Source organism: Choloepus didactylus, chromosome X, assembly GCF_015220235.1.
Source record: "Choloepus didactylus isolate mChoDid1 chromosome X, mChoDid1.pri, whole genome shotgun sequence".
Taxonomy (NCBI): domain Eukaryota; kingdom Metazoa; phylum Chordata; class Mammalia; order Pilosa; family Megalonychidae; genus Choloepus; species Choloepus didactylus.
The window spans coordinates 44812719-44835766 of NC_051334.1; the positions used below are offsets into that span (position 1 = coordinate 44812719).

Consider the following 23048-nt stretch of genomic DNA (forward strand, 5'->3'; position numbering starts at 1 on the left):
AACAGAGGAAAGGAAGCTTTCTTCTGGAGGTGAAACAAGTGCATATGAAAGAGCAAGCGCAACAGTTATATTGCATATCCAGGGCAAGGAATCAGGTGCAGAAGACCTGAGAATATCTGAACAGGTAAACATGAGCTACTCTAAAGTTCCAGTATAATTTGAGTCAACTGTCAAAGAAGAGCCTTGACTCATAGCCAATCTACAATAAAGCCCTAGGCAAGAGGGAGAAACTGATATTCAGAGTCAGCACCTCAAAATAATCAGATGATCAAACATAAGCAAAAAAATTCAAGCCATATTAAAAAACAGGAAGATATGACTCAGTCAAGGGAACAAGTTAAAACTTCAGAGGAGACACAGACTTTGGAGCAACTACTCAAAGAAGTTAAAACAAATCTCCAAAATCAATTCAAGGACAGGAAGGAAAATATGGATAGAAGTAAACTAATGGTGGATATAGAACTAATGGATATTAAGAAGACAATGTGTGGGGAAAAAAGAACTAGAAAGTTTAAAAAGAAGCTTAACAGAAATTATGGGGATGAAAGGTACAATAAATGGAGATTAATGATACAATAGAGGCATACAACAACAGATTTGAACAGGCAGAAGAAAGAGTAAGCGAACTAGAAGACAGGACAATCAAAATCATAAAGTCAGAGGAACAGATAGAGAAAAAAATAGAAAAAATTGAGCAGTTTCTCAGGGAATTGAGTGATGGAATCTCATACCAACATATGCATCATGGAAGTCCCAGAAGGAGAAGAGAAGGGAAAAGGGGCAGAAAGAATATTTGAAGAAATAATGACTGAAAATTTCTCAAGTCATATGAAAGACATAAATGTCCAAGAAGCACAATATACTCCAAACAAAATAAACCTAACAGACCTATTCCAAGACATATACTAATCAGAATGTCGAATGCAAAAGCTAAAGAGAGAATTCTGAAAACAGGAAGAGAAAAGCAATTCATCACATACAAGGGATCCTCAAAAAGACTAATTGCTGTTGTCCCACCAGAAACCATAGAGGTGAGAAGGCAGTGGAATGATATATTTAAGGTACTGAAAGAGAAAAATTGCCAGACAAGAAGTCTTTCTATGGCAAAATTGTCCATCAAAAAGGATGTTCATCAAGAAGTCTTTCTATGGCAAAACTGTCCATCAAAACAGAAACTGAGAGAATTCATCACCAAAAGACCTGCCCTACAAGAATTGCTAAAGGGAGTCCCTCAGATTGAAAGGAAAAGGCAGGAGAGAGTGGCTTGAGCTTGAGGAAGTGAAGATCTTCAGTAAAGGAAACTAAATGGGTACAAGCAAAATCCAATAGCACTGTATCCTCAATATATAACTCTACTCTTTACTTCGATAAGGGTTAAAATACAATTGAATAAGAAATACGCATAGTTCCTGATAATGGACACAAAATATAAAGAAATATTGAGAAAAAAACAATATAAAGAGGGTAGACAGAGGCATATGGGAGCAGAGAATATGTAGGCTATTGAAGTTAAGTTGGTATCTTTTCAAATTAGTAGGTTAAATACATAGGTTTTGTAATACAAATCCCAGGGTAACCACAAAGGAAGTATCTTAAAAAATATGCAGAAAGAGAAAAGAGAAAGAGACCAGTCAAACACATACAAATTATCAACTATACAGAAAAGGAGGCTGCAATAAAGGAAACAGAGACAAAAGAAATATATGACATATAAAAACCAAAGAGCAAAATGGCTGAAGTAAATACTGCCTTTACAGTAATAACACTAAGGGCAACGGATTAAACTCTCCAATCAAAAGACAAAGATTGGCAGAATGGATAAAAATGCATGCTCCAACTACATGTTGTTTACAAAAGAATCACCATAGACCCAAAGACACAAACAGGTTGAAAGTGAAAGGACAGGAAAAGATAATCCATATAAATACTAACCTCAAGACAATTGGGGTAGTTATACTAATATTGGACAAAATACAATATAAGACAAAAGCTGTTACAAAAGACAAAGAAGGACGCTATGTATTAAAAAAAGGGTCAGTCCACCCAGAAGAAATAACAATCATAAATGTTTATGCACCTACCATAGTGCCCCAAAATACTTGAGGCAAACACTGGCAAAACAGAAGCAAGAAATAGATACTTCTTTAATAACATTTGGAGGCTTCAATACACCACTTTCATCAATGGGTAGAACATCTAAACAAAAGTTCAATAAGGAAACAGAGAACTTAAATAATATATGATAAATGACCTAGACCTTACAGACATATACAGAACATTGCACCCCAAAACAGCAGGATAAACATTCTTCTGAAGTGCACATGGATTCTTCCCCAAAATAGACCTCATGTTGGGTCACAAAACAGCTTGAATAAATTTAAAATAATTGAAATTATACAAAGCATCTCCTCTGATCACAGTGGAATGAAGCTGAAAATCAATAACAAGCAGAGAACTGGATAATCCACAAATATATGGAGGTTAAATAACACACTCATAAATAGCAATAAGTCAAAGAAGAAATCACAAGGGAAATCACAAGGGATATTTAAGTAAATATCTTTAAACAAATGAAAATGGGAACACAACATATCAAAACTTATGGGATGCAGCGAAGGAAGTGCTCAGAGGGAAATTTATAGTCCTTAAATGTTTACATTAAAAAAGAAGAGCTAAAATCAAAGACCTAACTGCACACCTGGAGGAACTAGAAAAAGAACAGCAAACTAAACCCAAAGCAAGCAGAAAGAAAGAAATAATAAAGATTAAAGGAGAAATAAATAAAATAGAGAAGAAAAAAAAAAACAATAAAGAGCATTAACAAAAGCAAAAGCTGGTTCTTTGAAAAGATTGGTAAAATCAATGGACCTTTATTTAACTAGACTGACAAAGAAAAAAAGAGAAAATGCAAATGAATGAAATCAGAAATGAGAGGAGGGACATTATTACTGACCCAAAGAAACAAAAAGGATCATAAGAGGATACCATGAACAATTGTATGCCAACAAATTAGACAATCTAAATGAAAGGACAAATTCCTAGAAACAACGAAACTACACTGCCTCTAGAAGAAATAAAGATATCAACAGAACCAATTACAAATAAAGAGATTGAATCAGTCATCAAAATCCTTTCAACAAAGAAAAGAAAACCAGATGGTTTCACAGGGGAATTCTACCAATCATTCCAAGAAGAATTAATACCAACCCTGCTCAAACTCTTCCAAAATATTTAAGATATGGGAACACTACCTAACTCATTCTATGAGGCCAACATCACCCTAATACCAAAGCCAGATAAATAAACTACAAGAAAAGAAAATTACAGGCCAATTTCTCTTATGAATATAGATGCAAAATCCTCACCAAAATACTAGCAAACAGAATCCAATAGCACATTAAAAGAATTAAATACCATGATCAAGTGGAATTTCTCCCAGGTATGCAAGGGTGGTTCAACATAAGAATATCAATTAATGTAATACACCATATTAACAAAACAAAAAGAAAAAAAACACACTATTGCCTCAATTAATGCAGAAAAGGCATTTGACAAAACTCAGCATCTTTTCTTGATGAAAACATTTTGAAAGACAGGAATAGAAGGAAATTTCCTCAACACGATAAAAGGAATATATGAAAAACTCACAGCTAACATCATACTCAACGGTGAAACACTAAAAGCTTTCCTTCTAAGATTTGGAACTCAACAAGGATGCCCACTGTCACCACTGCTACTCAACGTTGTACTAGAAGTTCTAGCTAGAACAGTTAGGCAAGAAAAAGAAATAACAAGCATCCAAATTGAAAAGGAAGAAGTAAAACTTTCACTAATTGCAGATGACATGATCCTATATGTAGAAAGTCCCAAAAAATCTAGAATAAACCTACTAGAGCTAAAAAATGAGTTCAGCAAAGTGGCAGGGCACAAGATCACCGCACAAAAATAAGTATTGTTTCTAAACACTATTAATGAGCAATCTGAGGAGGAAATCAAGAAAAAATTCCATTTACAATAGTAACTAAAAGAATCAAATATCTAGGAAAAAATTTAACCAGGATGTAAAGGAACTGTACACGGAAAACTACAAACCATTGCTAAACTGTGGGATTGAGAAAATCATCTTGACCAAAAGAGAGATGAAACAAAATAAGGTTTCAGTGGCTGAGAGATTTCAAATAGAGTCAAGAGGTCACTTTGGAGGATATTCTTATGCGCTATATAGATACCACTTTTTAGTTTTTAGTCTGTTGGAATGGCTAGAGGCAAATACCTGAAGCTGTCGAACTGCAACCCAGTGACCTTGATTCTTGAAGACGACTGTATAACTATGTAGCTTGCGCAGTGTGACTGTGTGTGAAAACCTTGTGGCTCACACTCACTTTACCCAGTGTTTGGACAGATGAGTGGGAAAATGGGGACAAAAATTAAATGAAGAATAACATGGGATGGAGGGGACGGAAAGTTTGGGGTGTTCTTTTTTGCTTTTATTTTTATTTTGAAGTAAGGAAAATGTTCAAAAATTGATTCTGGTGATGAACGCACAACTGTATGATTGATGGTGCTGTGAAAAACTGATTGTTCACTGTGGTTGACTGTGGAATGTATGAATACATCTCAATAAAACTGTAATTTAAAAAAAGTAAATGAGAGGAGGAGGGGAATGGGATGTTTGGGATGTTCTTTTTTATTTTAATTTTTATTTTATTTTTTGGAGTAATGAAAATGTTCAAAGATTGTGGTGATGAATGCACAACTGTATGATGACACTGCAAACAACTGATTGTACACTTTGAATGATTGTATGTTATGTGAATATATCTCAATAAAATTGCATTTAAAAAAACATCGTTAAAAGAAATTAAAAAGAACTAAATAAATGGAAGGACATTCCGTGTTTATGGGTTGGAAGACTACATATGGTTAAGAGGCCAAATCTACCCAAAATGATTTAGAGATCAATGAAATCTCAATCAAAATTCCAACAGCCTTCTCTGCAGAAATGGAAAAGCGAATTGTTAAATTTATTTGGAAGGGTAAGGGGCCCAAAATAGTCAAAACTATAGTGAAAAAGAATGAAGTAGGAGGACTCACATTTCCTGACTTTAAAACTTATTACAAAGCTACAGTAGTCAAAGCAGCATGGTATTGGCACAAGGATAGATATATTGGCCAATGAAAATGAATTCAGAGTTCAGAAATGGACACTCACATCTATGGCCAATTGATTTTTCACAAGGCTGCCAAGTCCATTCAATTGGAAAAGAACAATCTCTTCAACAAATGTTGCTGGGAGAACTGGATAGCCATATGCAAGTGAATGAAAGGGGACCCCTATCTCACACCATATACAAATATTAACTCAAAATGTATCAAAGACCTAAATATAAGAACCAATACTATAAAACTCCTATAAGAAAATGTATGGAAGGAACTTCATGACCTTTTGTTAGGGAATGGTTTCTTGAACCTTATACACAATGCACAAGCAACAAAAGAAAAAATAGATAAATGAGATTACATCAAAATTAAAAACTTTTGTGCATCAAAGGACTTTATCATGAAAGTAAAAAGGTAGCCTACTCAATGGGAGAAAATATTTGGAAACTACATATATGATAAGGGTTTAATATCCAGAATATATAAAGAAACCCTATAACTTAACATTAAAAAGACAAACAACCCTATTAAAAACAGGCAAAAGACTTCAATAGACATTTCTCCAAAGAGAATGTACAAATGACCAAAAAGCACTTGAAAAGATGTTCAACATCACTAGCTATTAGGGAAATGCAAATCAAAACCACAATGAGATACCATTTCACATCCACTAGAATGGCTACCATTAAAAAAAAAAAACAGAAAATTACAAGTGTTAGACAGGATATGGAGAAATAGAAACATTCATTGCTGGTGGGAATGTAAAATGGTGCAGCCACTGTAGAAGACAGTTTGGTGCTTCCTCAGAAAGCTAAGTATAGACTCATCACATGAACAGGCAATCCCAATTCTAGGTATATAACCCCAAAGAACTGAAAGCAGAGATTCAAACAAATATTTGCACATCAATGTTCATAGTGGCACTATTCACAATTGCCAAAAGATGGAAGCAACCCAAGTGCCCATCAACCAATGAATGGATAAATAAAATATGGTTTCTACATATAATGGAATATTATTCAGCTGAAAAAAGGAAGTTCTGACACATGCGACAGCGTGGATAAACCTTGATAACATCATACTGAGTGAAATAAGCCAGATACCAAAGGACAAATATTGTATGATCTCCCTGATGCAAAATGTTTAGAAGCAGCAAACTCATAGAATCATAATCTAGAATAGGGTTGGAGGCAGGAAATGGACAGTTAATGCTTAAATTATAAAGAGTTTCTATTGGAGTTGATTGTAAATTTTGGTATTGGATGATAGTGATGGTAGCATAACACTGTGAATGTAATCAACAGCACTTAATTGTATATGTTAATGTGGTTAAAAGGGAAAATTTTAGGTCGTATATACATTACTAGAATAAAAACAACAACATAGGACTGTACAATACAGTGAACTATCTTGTAAACAGTGGAATATAGTTAATGCACAATTATAAAAATGTTCTTTCATGAATTGTAACAAATGTACCACACTAATGCAAGGTGTTACATTATAATAAGGTGGTATATGGGAACTCTGTATTTTATGTATTTTATGCATGATTTTTATGTAAACCTACAATTTCTCTAATAAGAAAACTAATAAAATAGTAAAATAAAAAGCATGCACATAAGAATGAAGAAGGTAACCGTTCCTATGACAACATGATTGCCTACACAGAAAATCCCAAATAATCTACAAAAAAAGCTCCTAGAACTAATAAATGAGTTTAACAAGATCACTGGATACAGAGTCAATTAAAAAAAGTCTATTGTACTTCCATATACTAGCAATGAAACAACTGCAAATAGAAATAAAACAAACAATACCATTTACAATAGAACTAAAAAAAAACGAAATATTTAGGCATAAATCTAAGAAAATATGTGCAGTACCTCTATGCTAAAAATTACAAAATACTGATAACTGAAACCAAAGGAGACCTAAATAAACTGAGAGATGGTCCCACTTCATGTACTTGAAAGCTCAATATTGTTAAGGTGTTATTTTTCCCTAGAGCGATTTATATTCAGCACAAACCCAATCGGAATACGTAAGGATTTTCAAAGGTATGTGCAAGCTTACTCTTAAATTTATATGTAAAAGAAAAGGATCCAGAATACCATAAACAATTTTGAAAAGGAAGTACAAAGTTAGAGGATTTACACTACTTGATTTTAAGACCTACTATAAAGCTAGTTTAATCAAGACAACATGGTGCTAGCAAAAGGATAGATCAATGAAACAAAAGAGAATTCAGAAATAGGCCCACACATATACAGACAAGGAATTTTTCAAAATGCACAAAGTCAATTCTATGGAGAAAGAGCAGTCTTTTATAACAAATGGTGAAGGAACAATTGGATATCCATACACTTAAAAAAAATTTAAAAAGAACCTTGACCTATACCTGATATCTTATACAAAATTAACTCAAAATGTGTCATACATCTAAATGTAAGACATGAGATTATAAATCTTCAAAATAACATGGAGAAGAAAACCTTTTTGCTTTCAGCTTAGGCCAAGAGTTCTTAAACAACTCCCAAGAGGACAAAATATTTGTAACAACAGTTTTCAAGGCACTGGAAATCAGGCAATGAAGCCCAGTGATCCCTGAGAAAGAGAAACAAGCTAAGTGAGTCCTTTGCCCCAACTAACCAGCACAAGGAGAAGGAATCCAGGTGGAAACTGGCAAACTCTCTAAATTGAGGAAATTGTTCTGAGAGCCTGGGAAGACTAAGGTAGCTACATTCTGCAGGAGAGAATACTGGAGAGAACATAACTGCACAGAGAGAATTTGGGAGATGTGCAGAGGGTTCCCCTTGAGTTAAATTTAGCAGAGTATGTATTAGCACATGCGTATAAGTCTGAGGCTGGGGAAAGAACCATCCAAAAGGATTACACGGTATAATACTCTGTGCTCATACAGAATATACATTACCAGAGGACGGGGTGGGGATAGAGAATGGGGAAATAAGGCTTAAAATGTATAGGGCTCCTATTTGGAATGATGGAAATGTTTTGGTAATGGATGGTGGTGATGATAACACAACACTGTGTATATAATTAAGAGCACTAAAGTATATATCCGAATATGATTAAAAGGGGAAATGTTGGTTTGTATATATGGCAACAAAATAAAATTAAAAAAAAAAACTCCATGGAATTACACTACACAGTGAACCCTAAGTTAAATCACAGACTATAGTTAATAATACAATTATAAAAATGCACTAATATCAATTGTAACAAATGTTCCACATCAAGATGTTAATAATAGGGTGGTATATAGGAATCCTGTATTTTATGCATGATTGCTCTGTAAACTCACAACTTTTCTAATAAAGAAAAAAATGCTTATTCTCAAAACCCAGACTAGAAAACCTCATAATTCATGGAACATCAGGTAGATTACTCAGAAGGTCTTGTCTCAGTAGAGAGGAATGATTAGCCCTAAACTAAACCTATCTCTAGTCCCACCTAACAAATATTAAAAAATAGACTAAAAAGGATCAAAAAGTTTCCAAGTGACAAAACTGTATCCCAGAAAAAAAAAAGCTCAAGCATACTTATGGGAACACATATATAATCATGACCCAACAAGGTAAAATTCACAAGACTTCCATCCAATCAAAAATTACCAGGCAGGTGAAAAAGCAGGAAAACACAGTCCACGATAAGGAGAAATATGAATCAATAGAAAATGATCCAGAACTAATACAGATGTTAGATTTATCAGACAAGGACACTGAAACAGTTTCTATAATTGTTTTCCATATGTTCAAAGAGCTAAGTTGGAACACAAAAGGTATAAAAATGTGAGCCAATAAATGCCTGTTGTTAAGCCAAAACTAATTTGTGGTATTTGTGATAGCAGCTCTGGCAAATTAAGATACTAGGTATATAATCAAGAGAAATAAAAATACATGCTCACAAAAAAATTTGTACAAGAATGTTGAGAGAAGGTTTATTCATATTAGACAGAAACTGGAAACAATACAGTTATCCATCAGCACGGGAACAAATAAACTAATAGTTGTATAGTCATATAATGGAATACTACCCAGCAATCTAAGGGAATGAATTACTGTTACACACAACATGGATGAATCTCAAAAACATTATACCGAATGAAAGCAGCCTTACAAAAAGAGTAAATACTGTAAAATTCCATTTACATGAAATTCTAGAACAGGAAAAAATCACCTAAGTTCAAAAATAAAATCAGAACAGTGGTTGCCTCTTAAGTAGGAGATGTCAGCAGAGATTGGCTGGGATGAGGCATGAGAGAAATTTCTAGGGTGATAAGTTATATTCTATATCTTAATAGGGATTTGGGTTACACAGGTACATGCATGTGTCAAAACTCAGCAAATATACACTTATTGTTTATACATTTTATTGAAGATACATTTTATATAAAAAAAACTGTAAACAAATGATAAGCATGCTGAAATATTTAGGGGGAAGTATACTGATGTCTGTGATTTTCTTTGAAATGCATCAAAATTAAGATGGATTAATGGATGGATAGAGGAATGTATAAATGGATAGATGCATGACAAAGGAAATATAGTAAAATGTTAATGGTATTACCTAAGTGGTGGGTACACAGGTGTTCACTATTCGATTCTTTCAAATTTTCTGGATGTTTAAAATTTTTCATAAAATTTTAGGGAAAAAAATGAACGGGTGAGACTTTGTTGCTAATTGGATAAGAATTTCAAAATTATAAAATATACTCCAACCCCAAATTTAATTTTAAAGTTCTGGAATTTTTAACACAAAAATATAAAATATTCTGGCCCATAATATAAGAATTTTAAGTAAGCACACTAAAGTTATTTGACCCTAATAAATAATCAGAATACAAGCATTAACAACTCATACCCCAATGTTTTAGTTTTTTGGCTACTACAACAAATATACAATAGGTTGGCTTAACAACAGGAATTTATTGGCTCATGGTTTCAGAGACTAGAAGGCTTGCTTCCTCCCAGAGTCAGTATCTTCTGGCTAGCTGACAATCTTTGAGGTTCCTTGGCTTTTCCGTCATGGGCAATGCACATGGCAGCATCTTCTCCTTTCTTTTCTGGGTTCTGTTGACTTCCAGCTTCTGGCTGCTCCTCGTGGCTTCTCTCTGTGTGTCCAATTTCCTTTGCTCATAAGGATGTCAGATATATTGGATTAAGGCCCACCCTCATTCAGTTTGGGCACACCTTAACCAATAACATCTTCAAAGGTCCTCTTTACACAAGGGTTCACACACCCACAGGACCCCCCTTTTGTGGGGGACATGACTCAATACCCAACACCCAAACTATGATTCTGGCCCTCTTGACTTTTGCTCAGAACATCTTGCCAACATTTGCCATTAGCTCTTTTTGGAAACTGAAGCAAGAAATAAAAAATGTTCAATGCTCTTTTCCTAGGCTTTTTTATTTTGTTTGTTTGTTTTCAATAATTTCTCATTGTTAAAAAAAAAATCAGAGAATGAGGCATACTATATAGACAACTTGATGTGTAGCCTGTTATGATTTCTTCAAAGCATACAAAATCCTTGAAATATTTATATAAATATACATACACACAAAGCTTTTAAATTTTTGGCCTAAATAGTATCATATTATACAGACTTCTGAAATTTACTTTATTTAAAAAACAGCACAATACAGACATGGTAGCCATAGTGCTGTTGACTCTATCTGGTTTCCATCTATTTTCTGAGCATGTGGGTGAGATCATGTGACTACTACTGAGCAATGAATTGAGAGTGTAATTGATATGTTTTGCTTCTCAGCTGAGCATTTGTTGTTCCAGACCCTCCACAGTTCTCTTTCTCTGGCACAGTGACTGCCAGCATTCAAGGTAGTGGCTGTTCTGTCAGCTCAGTCCCTGACTACTTATGAACTAAGTTCCCCTGACAACCACAATGAATACATATGGTGAGCAAGAAATTAAACCTTTGTTGATTTATTTCACTGATATTTAGGGGTTGTTTGTTGTTCAGCATTACGTAGCCAATACTGACTGATACACTGAACATTTCTTCTGGTATGCATATTTAATCCACATAATTCTTTCTAGGATAAGTAGGACTATCTATCTTAAATGAATGCAACAAAATGTATCCAACTATTCCCCTATTCTTGGGCATTTGATTTTTCCAAATTTTGCTATTACAAAGTTTGCAGCAGTAAATATCGCATGTGTGCACACACATACACACATCTCTATCTGTCCACTTGTCAAAATTTTCTAGGTGAAAAATTTCTAAAAGTACAATTACTACATAAATGATCTAAACATTAGACAGATAACTGCCAAACACCCTCCAAATATGATGAATAAATTTAAACTCCATCAATAGAAAATGAGAGTACCTGTTATCCCACATGCTTACCTAGAATCAGTTACATAATTCTTTAAAATTTTTGCAATGGTAATAAGTAGAAGTTGTATTTCATTGTTGTTTCAGCTTGCACCAACCATTATTGGGCATCTTTTCATAGGTTTATAGGCTATTTGTATTTCTTCTGTGAATTGTCTGTTCTTGTCCTTAGCTCTACTGTGTTGGTTGATTTTATAGGAGCTCTCCATAAATCCTTAATGTTAATCCCCTGATTCTTATACTGGTTGTAATCTTTCTCTCAGTAGGTCCCTTGTCTTTTGGGTTCATTTATGGTATTCATAAAGACAAATACAAAATTTTCCTGCAGTTAATACAGTCAAATCTTCCTTTATGGTTTTTGAAAATTGTGCCCCACCAAAAAATAAAAATTTTTAGAAAGGCTTCCCTCAACAAGTGGTGGTGGGAAAACTGGATACTCATGTGCAAAATAATGAAAGTGGACAACCATCTCACACCATATATAAAAATTAACTCAAAATGGATCAAAAACCTGTAAGAACTAAAACTATAAAACTTCTAGAAGAAAATACAGGGGAACATGAGCAACAAAAGAAAAAAACAGAAAAATTGGATTTCATCAAAATTTAAAAAAACTTTTGTGTATCAAAGGAAACTGTCAAGAAAATGACAGTGGAATATTATTTAGATATAAGAAAAAATGAAATTATGAGACATGCTGCAATACCGAAGAGCCTTGAAAACATTATGCTCAGTGAAATAAGCAAGACAGGTAAGGACAAAAACCGTATGATATTACTTATAAGAAATGACAAGACTTAGTAAATTCATAGAGATAGAAAGCAGATTAGAGGTTACCTGGAGAGGGGAGAAAGGGAGGGGGAATTTAGGGGAAGGGGGAGTTTTTGTTTGTAAAAATGAAAAAAAAAGAATGTGAAAAGACAATCAAAGAAAGGGAGAAAACATTTGGAAACCATACATCAGATGAGGATTTAATATCTAAAATATATAAAGAACTCCTCCAACTCAACAACAAAAAGACAAACAACCTAATTTAAAAATGGCAAAGGACTTGAATAGACATTTCTCCAAAGAAGACACACAAATGGCTAATACATGCATGAAAAGATGTTCAACATCATTAACCATTAGGAAAATGCAAATCAAAACCACAACGAGAGACCACCAAGTAGAACTTTTATTAAAAAAAAACAGAAAATAACAAGTGTTGGAGAGGATGTTGAAAAATAGGAACCCCAGTGCTTTGTTGGTGGGAGTGTAAAATTGCACAGCTGCTATGGAAAATAGTTCTATGGTTCCTCAGAAAGTTAAGTATAGAATTACCATATGACCTGGAAATCTCACTACTATGTATACACCCCAAAGAATTGAAAGAAAGTATCAAATAGATATTTGCACTGATGTTCATAGCAGCACTAGTCACAATAGCCCAAAGGTGGAAGCAATCGTAATGTCCATCAACACATGAGTAGATTAACAAAATGTGGTATATAAATACAATGGAACATAGTTCAGCTGTAAAAAGGAACAAAGTTCTGATATATACTACAACATGGATGAACCTTGAAGACCTCATGTTGAATGAAATAAGCCAGACACAAAAGGACAAATGTTGCATGATCTCCCTTGTATGAAATAAATAGAATATGCAAATTCAGTCAGAAATCATAATACAGGTTACCAGGGGTAGAGGTGGGGGTGAGGACTGAGGAGTGTGGTGGTTTGGAGTTATGTCCCCCAGAAAAACATATTCTTAATCTTACTCCATTCCTGTGGGCATGAATCCATTGTAAATAGGACCTTTTGATGAGGTTACTTCAGTTAAGGTGTGAACCAACTGAACCAGGATGGGTCTTCATCCAATACTGGACGCCTTATAGAGAAGGCCACAGAGAGAGAAGCCACAGGAGAAGCAAGAAGCTGGAAGTCAAGGGAACCGAGAAGAGAAAGGAGAAGACTGCCACGTGCATTACCATGTGACAGAAAAGCCAAGGAACCCCAAAGGTTGCCACCCAGCCAGAAAATACTACCCGGGAGGAAGCAAGCCTTCTAGCCTCTTAAACCCTGAGCCAAAAATTTCCTGTTTTTAAGCCAACTCATTGTGTGGTGTTTGTTTTGTAGCCAGGAAACTAAAACAGAGAGTTAATGCTTAATTGGTACAGTGTTTCTGTTTGCGGCTATGGAAAGGTGTTTGTTATGGATGGTATTGACGGTAGCACATTATCATAAATATAAATAACACCACTGAAATTTATACTTGAAAGTGATTAAAATGGAAATTTTTATGTTGTATATATGCTACCAAAATAATTTTTTAAAAAGTATTTCCCAATAATTGTTGCCAAAACCTATATTAAGAATCTATTCTTTTTTCCACTGATTTGAAATGTTCTCCATACCCCAAATTAAAGTCCATAAAAATGGGTCTTTTACGGCCTCTCCACTCTATTTCATGGATATTTGGGTTTATTCCTGTGCCAGTACATTATGATGTTTTCAAATGTCTATAAAATTATATAAATTCTGGTATCTAGACTTAAATATGCTTTATTTCCAACATTTCCTTGACCAATCTCAATCCCCTATTCTTTATGAGTCAACTTCTCTCCCCTAACCCTGCAAAACAAAACTAAATCTAACAATAGCAACAACAAAAACCCACGTTGTAATTCTGATTGGAAATGCTTTAAATCTACACATTAATTTTTACAGACTAGAATTTTTACAAGAACACAAGTTCTTGATCCAAGTTATAATAAAATTTAGGAATTTTATTCATTTAGTCTTATGCATTTCTTTCTCAATTTATTCCCAGGTATTTCATAATTTTTGTGGTTACAATGGTGAGTAGCTCCTTTTGCATAACATTTCCTAACTGGTTATTGCTGGTATAAAGTTAAGCTATTGCTTTTTACATCATTTCCTGGTATTTAGTAAGTTATTACCTGAATACTCTTCATAGTTCTAACCACTTTTAAATTGAGTCTCTTGGATTTTCTAGGTACACAATCATATTCAGGTTCTAATTTAAAAATCAGTCTTCAGTTCTATTTTGAGCTATTTATACAGCGATTCCTAAGTGTCTAATTCCACAATATCTAGGGTAACAAAATAATGGAATTTTACGGCTAGAAGGGACCTTATGATGATCTAATCCAGGGATGAGGCAGGTCAGTAAAAGGAAGAGGTGACCTGGGATAAGACAATAAGAAGTTATGCAGACTGGGAAAATGCAGAGAACAGGCTCTCTCCAAGGACTGCTGTCACTCACCTCCAACTGATTGCTGCCATTGGGAAATGTAGACCCAGTTTCTATTTTTTTCAAGAGGCCCCAGAGCTATACAGATTTTTACTTTTAAACTCCTAGTTTTTAAAACATTATGAAAGCCAAACAAAAATGCAATTGCAAGCTTTCAATCTGTGAATCTGGATCTAATCCAACACCTCAGAGATTTGTCAGAGACTGCAAAATTAGCAGAGTTTAGGGGAGTGCTTTGTATCTTGTTTAGCTGCTTGGTAGGTCAGAACAGTATTTTCAAAGTGCTAAAACTAAGAAGGAGTTTCGCTTGATTTGGTTTTCAAACAAATAGTTTCGTCCCTAAGGTCTACACATATCCACATTACCTAGTTTGGATTTGCTGTCCCTGCCATATCCATGGCAAATGTAAAGGACAGCTTTTGAATAACCTTTCTATATTTGGGGAAATTGGGGGAATTTCCCACATTATCATCCTTGCCACACCAACATGGAAGTCAGAGCTCAATTTCCCAGCTTTCCTTGCAGTTAGAACACATGCAGGTGATCCAATCCCCACCAATCTGGGAGGCTTACATAAGACCTCTATTTAGAAGGGATTAACAAAAGAAAACCAATTCGGGGTGGGCCAAATTTGGTGTCAGGGAGGTGTAGCTTTCAGGGGTGGCAAAGCATACAAGGTTGCCAAGAGTGGTGATAGTGATAACTGCGGGTCAAATTGAGTTCTTGGCAGCAGTGCAAATGTAGCAACTACTCTTGGTTGGTAGGTTAGTAACAGGGGCTATTTTCTCATCAGACTAGTTCTACCACCCAGTTCAAGCGCTGTTCCTACAGCTTAGCCTCAAGCTTGCTTCCCCAGCGTTCCCAAAGATTCTGTGAACCACACAGGATCTTTTTAATAAATTCCTTTTCTGCTTATCTAGCCAGAGAGGATTCTGTTTTTTTAAATTAAGCCCTCACCAATACAACCACCACCAGGCTGCAAGAGAACCAAATGAAAGATCTTGGTCTTTTTGATTCCCAGGCCAGCATTCCTTCTACAATGTCACACTCTTTATACTTAATTTAGGCTTTCAGGAAGGTTCAAAATGCTATTTTCAAAAATGTATGCTGAGGTTCCCATCTCAGAGATATGCTATGAACACCATCAAAGTGTCTATTTGCTTCATAATGAGGGCATGTGTTTGAATGCTTCTGGTATTTTTTTCATTTTTGGTTTTATTCATATAGATTCACAGACCAGTGGCTTCCTTAAAAGATGTCAGGCAGCTGAAACTCAAAACACCTATGACAATGTACACAAGGTAATTCAAATAAAGGTAAGAGCAAAACCATATAAAAGGAGAGATAATTGTCCCAGATAAATCAGAATGAGATCATTATTATAGTGTTCTAAGAACTCAATTTACAATCTGCTTCCTTGAAGCAAAGGACAGTAATACAATGGATTATATCAATGTTTCCCAACCTTTGTCCACTAATGATGATGTTTATATTTTCCACTTTCATGGCCTCCAAGATTTTAGAATTTATCTTTCAACCTCATTTATTAAAGAATGTTTTGAATGACCTCATCTTGGGAAACCCTGTAGCTTACTGAAATACCAAAAGCAGCCCTTAGATTCCTATTACTGTTTTTGGTGACACCAGACTATTGGGATAAAGGGTTTTTATTTTCTAAGTGTCCACTATGCACTAGGTAGTGTGCTACAATAAGAACGTCACATACATTATCAAATTTATTCACCATAACAGCCCTAAGTAGTAGATATTATTATACCCATTTTACAGATGAAAAACTCATTCAGCAACTTATCCAACACCAGCAAGCTTGTAAATGTCAGAGCTGAGATTTGGATCCAGGTCTGCCAAGTCCCAAAGCAGATCTGATCTGTTTATATTTATACTACCTCCCTCAGGTACAATTTTAGTTCTTTAAGAGACAAAATTTTCTCGAGCCTCAAAATCCTAGAAATCATATGAATGTTCACAGGAAAACTAGTGACCTGGAAATTGATAATGGGGGTCTGAAAAAGACCATCTAATAACCATGTAATCACTTAATAAGCAATCATTTCATAAACACTTTGTTCATTGAGGTATGATATACTGAGTACTGGAACTATCTGAGAAAGACACAAGGGTTAACTGGGCATGGACCCTGCTCTCTGAGAGATTCACCCAGGTGGGGAAACAAGACAAGCACAAAGACCAAGCCAAGTACATGCAAGCTACATGGTGCCAGGTGCCATCACCAATGGGCAGATCAGTGGATGGAGGAGGTGGCTGGAAGGAGGGACTGACCAAATCTTCTTTAGCTTTGGGTCCCCATCACTGCTGCCCACAGTTCCAAGTCCAGGGCCCATATCAGGAAGTCTTGCCCTGACCATGTCCCCAGTTGCATGAAATGCTAGCCCTGCCAAGCCTACTCTCTGCCCTGCTCCCTGCTGAAATCTGCCAGCTGAATATCCCAAGGCTTTGAGAAAGGCACTCTGTAATCTCTTGGATAACAATTTAGATTAGATAACAATTTGGATTGGATAACAATTCACTCTGATAAGCTAATCTGAGATCATGAAAAGAGAGACAGAGAAATGGGTCCAGCCCAGAGGCAGAATTAGTGACCCCTAAAAGGCAAAAGAGCAACATTCCCTCCCAAACTACCTCCTACTTCCTGATGAACACCTGTCTTATGTTTCTTCAGGTCAAGTTCAGGGAGGCCCACATGTTAACACATTATTGACCATGGCACCGAATGCACAGGTAGTTCATTAGCTCCTGCCCTCATAAGGCTTCCATAAGGGGAGGTGCCAATCTCTGAAAGGAAGAAGAGGAATGCCTGGGAGTGGGACCACTACCCAGAGCAGCAGGCTGGGGCTCTGAGGGTCAGGTGGATACTGAGAGTTCTAGGTATCTAAGCAGGGCAGAAAGTCTGGACCAGAGAAGCGAAGCCCATGGGTTTACGCCACAATCCTGCCTCTGCCTGCCACTCACTACTCAGGAGTCTGCATTTCAATGCACAAATGTGAAACGGGAACATTTTAAAAGTGTACTCACAAACTCCATATTTTAAGAGTTTCAGAATGTCAGTCTGGAAGGGACCTTAGAGACCATTATGTGGACAAAAAAGTGAGGCACAAGTTGGGGACGTGAGTTGCCCAAGTCACTCAGCCAGTGAGGGTCAGGCCTAGCTTTCTCCGATTCCCCTACAGCCCAGAGACAGATGGCCCTTCCCTGGTGCAAGGTAATAAATTATTTACTTGTTTGCTGCAAACTTCAGACTGAATGTTCCTTGAGTACTTGGACCATCCATTAAATTATTCAACAAACATCCATTGTACTTGGCAGGAGCCAATTGTGGAGGCAGGAAAGTGAACAAATACCAGCTAAACATGGGGCTACCAGTGGATAATATGTGGAAAGCCTTTTAGCATGCTGCCTGGCCCACAGCAAGTACACAAGAAATGGTGGCTTCTACCTAAGTAATCTTCTAATGGGATGGAAATAAAGCAAGGATCAGGTCCTGATCAGATTCACATGATACATTGAGAGGCTGGGATTTTTCCTAGAACAAGGGGGTGCTGATGTGAAGTTTAGACATGATCAGATTTAGGACAGTCATGCTGACAAAACTTGGGGGGACGAGAGTTAAGAAAAGGAAATCAATTATGCAACTCTCATATAAGAGTCTAAGTGAACAGTGATGAAAACCCAAACTGAGGAGGCAGTGAAGTTGGGAATGGAGAAAAGGAACAGTTTCCAGAGATAGTGGAAGAAGTATCATTCCAAGGGGTGGATGGGAGAGGTGGAGGGAGGGAAGAGGGAATAGAAGAGGCAGGCCCCTGGCCCAGGCCCCAAAGACGAATGTGGTAGTTTTTACCAGGATAGGGTTCCCGGCTGCATCTTTATGGGAGAAGAAAATGAGGTCGGTTTGAGGAAAATTTACTTTGGGATGCCTAAGATACATACAAGGGAGAGCTATCCAGGAGGTATTTGCATATCCACATCTATAGCTCAGAAGAAAGGTCTGAACTTGAGGAATTTAATACGGACACATCAGTCCACAGGTGATAGCCAAAGCAGTGAGGCCTGGAGAAAATGTATCCATTCCAAAAGTATTTATTAACACCCTACCATTTGCCAAGCATTGTGATAAGGCCAAAGCAGAAAACAAGAAAGAGAAGGTCCCTGCCCTCCAAGAGATTATGGGGGGGGGGGGGGGGACGACTAGAATTCATATATATATGTACACACCTAAATAAAAGAAAAGGAAAATAGTAGTTAGTGAGAGTGCCAAGCAGAGAAATAAATTAGGCTGTGGTGTGATAGTAACTATCTTTAGTTACACTGCCTTTGCCAAGGGAAGAAAATGTGCTGGGAACCCACATTTGTGAGGACCAAGCACAGAAGGTTCAGTGCCCGACCCCGAGCATGATGGATGGACTAGGGCGTCCTCACTCCTGGTCTTCACTCTCATCTGGAGTCAGTGCCATCACCTCCAAACTAGAACAACCCCCCACCAAAAGAAAATAATTCTAGCAGTCCATTATTTCATTCAGCAGATATGTATATATATTGAGCCAAGTGCTAGGTGCTGGGATTACTACAATGAACAAGACATTCAAGGTCCCTGCCCTCATAAAGCTCTCATTCTAGAAGATAAGACACAGGCACACACACACACTCCAAGTAAACAGATATCTAAATAAAATAACTTCAGGTTATGCTAAGTGCTGTGAAAAATATAATCAAGGGGCTAGGAATAACAGTGGGTGATCTACTACAGGCAGGACAGTCAAAGAAAGTCCCTCTGAGCAAGTGATATTTAAGACAAGTTCTGGAGTTTGCCATGAAAAGGAAGATGGTATGAGCATTCCAGGAGGAGGGAATGGCACATGCAGAGGCTTGGAGGCAAGAAATAGCTTGGCATGTTTGAGAAACTGAAAGACAGCCAGTGAGGCCAGAGTACAGCACTGGAGAAAAAGAAGTGATGACATTGGAAATACCAACAAAGTCACATCACTCAAAGCCCTGTGGTCTGCAGTAAAATGTTTGAATTTAACCCACTGCAGAGTTTTCAAGCTAGGGTGAAAACGGATCTGCTTTTCATCTTAAACAATTTCTGGCCAGGAGAGGGCATAAAGTCAGGGAACTGGTTCTTTCTGAGCATGCAGGATCTTGTGATCACCCCTCCAATCACACTGTGCAGCAGCTACTTATTCCACCCACAATTAGGGTCTGGCCTCCATTTGCAGAGCAACTTTTCCTCCCCGGATCTCCTTCCGGCCTGCAGGCTTCCCAAAAAAGCCCCCTAAACTGACTGAAGTGTTTCCAGTAGACTTTGCTAGAGAGTTGGGAGAATGAGTGCTTTTGTAAAAGGACAGAATATAATAAAACCAAACCATTCCCTCATTTCTGCTGGCAACTCCTCCACCGCTTTCCATTAGCCCACAGCCTGAGCAACTGCCTTTGCTCTTTATTTTGCCTCCATTTATTTTCCAAAATGCCATGAACGTGTGCCCTGCTATGAACAATAACAAAGAACTATAAATTCTTATTGATCCCAGAGGGTTGGGAATTCTAAACAATAAAATTATGTCCTCCGACTGCTACTCTCAAAAGAAGAATCTGAAGACACAGAAGAGCTTTGTTAAAACAACAAATGACCTCTTGGGACAACTGGGGCCTCATGCTGGGCTCTAGGTCACCAGGTACTGATGCAATAGGCCTCGTCAGGAACAAAGTTGGAAGGACCTCCCTGCTCCTCTCTCCTGGGCTCACTTTTTCATTTCTCAGTCCACATCTTGACTGCATCAAGCCGAGTTCACCATACAGCTTTCAGCTACTATGGTTTTCAAGAGCCCGAATTCTCAGCCGAAAGAGAGAAAGTCCCCTTTGTCCTCCATTCATGATTTAATTTGCATTCTTCCAAAGCTCCATTCGCTTTGTTTTCTGGATAAGAAATCTCACCATTGTCCCAAGACCCCGAATTTGAATTTCCCTGTGTTTCCACTGTTTGGAAATTTGCCTAGGTTAGCCACTGGACAATCGCAGACTTCAACTTTACTTTAGGGAAAATCTTTATTAGTCACGATTTCTTATAATATTTCCAAACACAGTCACCTATTTTTCCCTAGATTCCTATATTTTTATGTCCTTCAAAATACACAAAAGTGTGTGCACATATATACACACAGATGCATGCATATCACCTTTTCTGTGATAATCAATAAAAGTTTCCAAAATCTTTTCCAACATGATCATTAAGCTCCAGGGAGATATCCCTCTTTTATTTTCCCAGATATCAGAGGGGTACTCTTAGCTGCTTTTTTTCTCACCTTTCTCATTCAGATGTCCCATTCCTGGCCTTCCCCGGATGCTTCCACACCAGGATTCATGAGACAATGTGACCAACCGTCTATGCTTTTGTCTTTCTGTTCCCATCTATAAACTTCTTTTTATATGCAAATGCATAAACTTTATGGGACTACTAATGGGCAAAACTTGACCACAAAGTAATACAAATGCAAAGAAAGGCCAACCCCTAATAAAAAGCATGTAGTAAATTAATTACGAAGCACTCGGGAAGAAATTGTTCTTTCTGCTCTTTGGACAATCTTGAGTGGAAAACAGACCATTGCTTAGAGAATATTGCTTACCTGAACGCATTATAATCCAGTGTCTTTGTGTGCATAAAGTCAGCAGCTGAAAAAACCTGCTTGATCTCTCTGGATTGCGTTTCTACTTCCTTCAGCTTTTGTAGGGCAAGGTCAATGTTGCTCAGAGGAAACTGGAAGGGGGGAGGAAAGGAAAGACATTTAAACATGCCTGAGACTTAGGGAGCCCAATCTTTCTGATGGCCAGCAAAGAGATTTCATGCTGTGAACTTTAAATTAGCTAGCCATGTCTTTCCATAGAGATTGACACTGAGAAGACATGGCTAGTTTTCTATCTCCTCAGTGGAAGCCAGACAATGGGTGACATTCGCACAGGCCCCAGATCTAAGAAAAATGAGGCTAAGGGACAGCAGGCCACAGGAGTCAGTCCTTCCCCATCAGCCTCCTCCCTCCCACCATTGGACATTGTCCCAATATGTTAGGAGACCCAAATGGAGAGAACAGGGATTTGAAACTGGAAAAAATGGACCCCCATTTATGACTGATAGGCTCCCTGGGACTATCAGAGCAAGGCTGTATGTTAACGATGCACAAACATACTGCAATCCCCTTTACATTCATTGTCTGGGCAGCCCACTGATCTTGTCCCCCATTTGGTATTAGGTTTTTGCCTTAGTAAAAACTCTTCTTATTCAATTCAGTAAAGCATAATAATGTAACTAATTCCAGTTCAGAAACAAAAATAATTTTTTAAAAAACAAGAAGACTAAATTTAAAAAATAAAAAACATTATGGTAATTTAGTATAAAGCTCCCTTTCTTCCACCAGAAAACGACCCAGGTGGTCTGGGACTTACTGTAGCCCACCCACCCCACCCCACCCCCACTTTTGTTTTTTGCATTTCCTTTCATCGATTTCCATGCTAGGATGTATCAGTTCTTTTTAAAAGACTCACCAGACTGATATTAAAATGTACTTGTTAAGGGTAGTTTTACAATAATGCAATTTTCACTTGGCATGGGGATAACACATAATGTTCTAACCTACTTTTATCTTTCTGAAGGGGGAAAAGCCCTTTATATCATTATATATGTACATATGTATATATGAACATATATAATATATATCACTATATATATGAATATATATAATACATATGTGAAAAATATATATATATATTCATGCTATGTAGATTTTTTTATGTTAAAGTATAGGTTCATTCTCTGCTGAGACATAGAACCCTAATTTACAATAGCTATAGTGACTGAGCTTGCTATAGGCCGCACATCACATGAATTATCACATCTAATCTTCATAGGAACTCAGCTCTATGAAATACATACTGTTATTACTCCCGTTTTAAAGATGAGGAAACCAAAGCTCAGGGAAGATAATTTTTTAAGATCCCTCAGCTATTAAGTGTGGAGTTAGGTTTCCAAGCCAGGCCTATGGGCCCCCAGAAATTTTAACCACCTTATTATCTAGTGTTTTTGAATAGATACTGGGTCATGGTTTTACAATAATCTGAATCCCTAACATTATAAATGGAGTGATGGTGTGGCAGCCATGGTGGGGGTTGCTCAGCCCTGCCTTCAAGAGACGACCTGCTGATAAGAGCATTGTTCACTGA

At 36.8% G+C, this 23048-nt stretch overlaps 1 protein-coding gene across 4 annotated transcripts in view; it reads right to left on the reverse strand.

The window, feature by feature from the left end:
* EFHC2 (EF-hand domain containing 2) overlaps positions 1-23048 on the reverse strand; it is a 343223-nt gene that overhangs the window by 87458 nt on the left and 232717 nt on the right. For all 4 annotated transcript variants that reach the window (XM_037822347.1, XM_037822348.1, XM_037822346.1 and 1 more), the window contains one exon: positions 21461-21591. In XM_037822347.1, coding sequence (XP_037678275.1) covers positions 21461-21591 — 131 coding nt within the window. The remainder of the gene's footprint in view (positions 1-21460; positions 21592-23048) is intronic.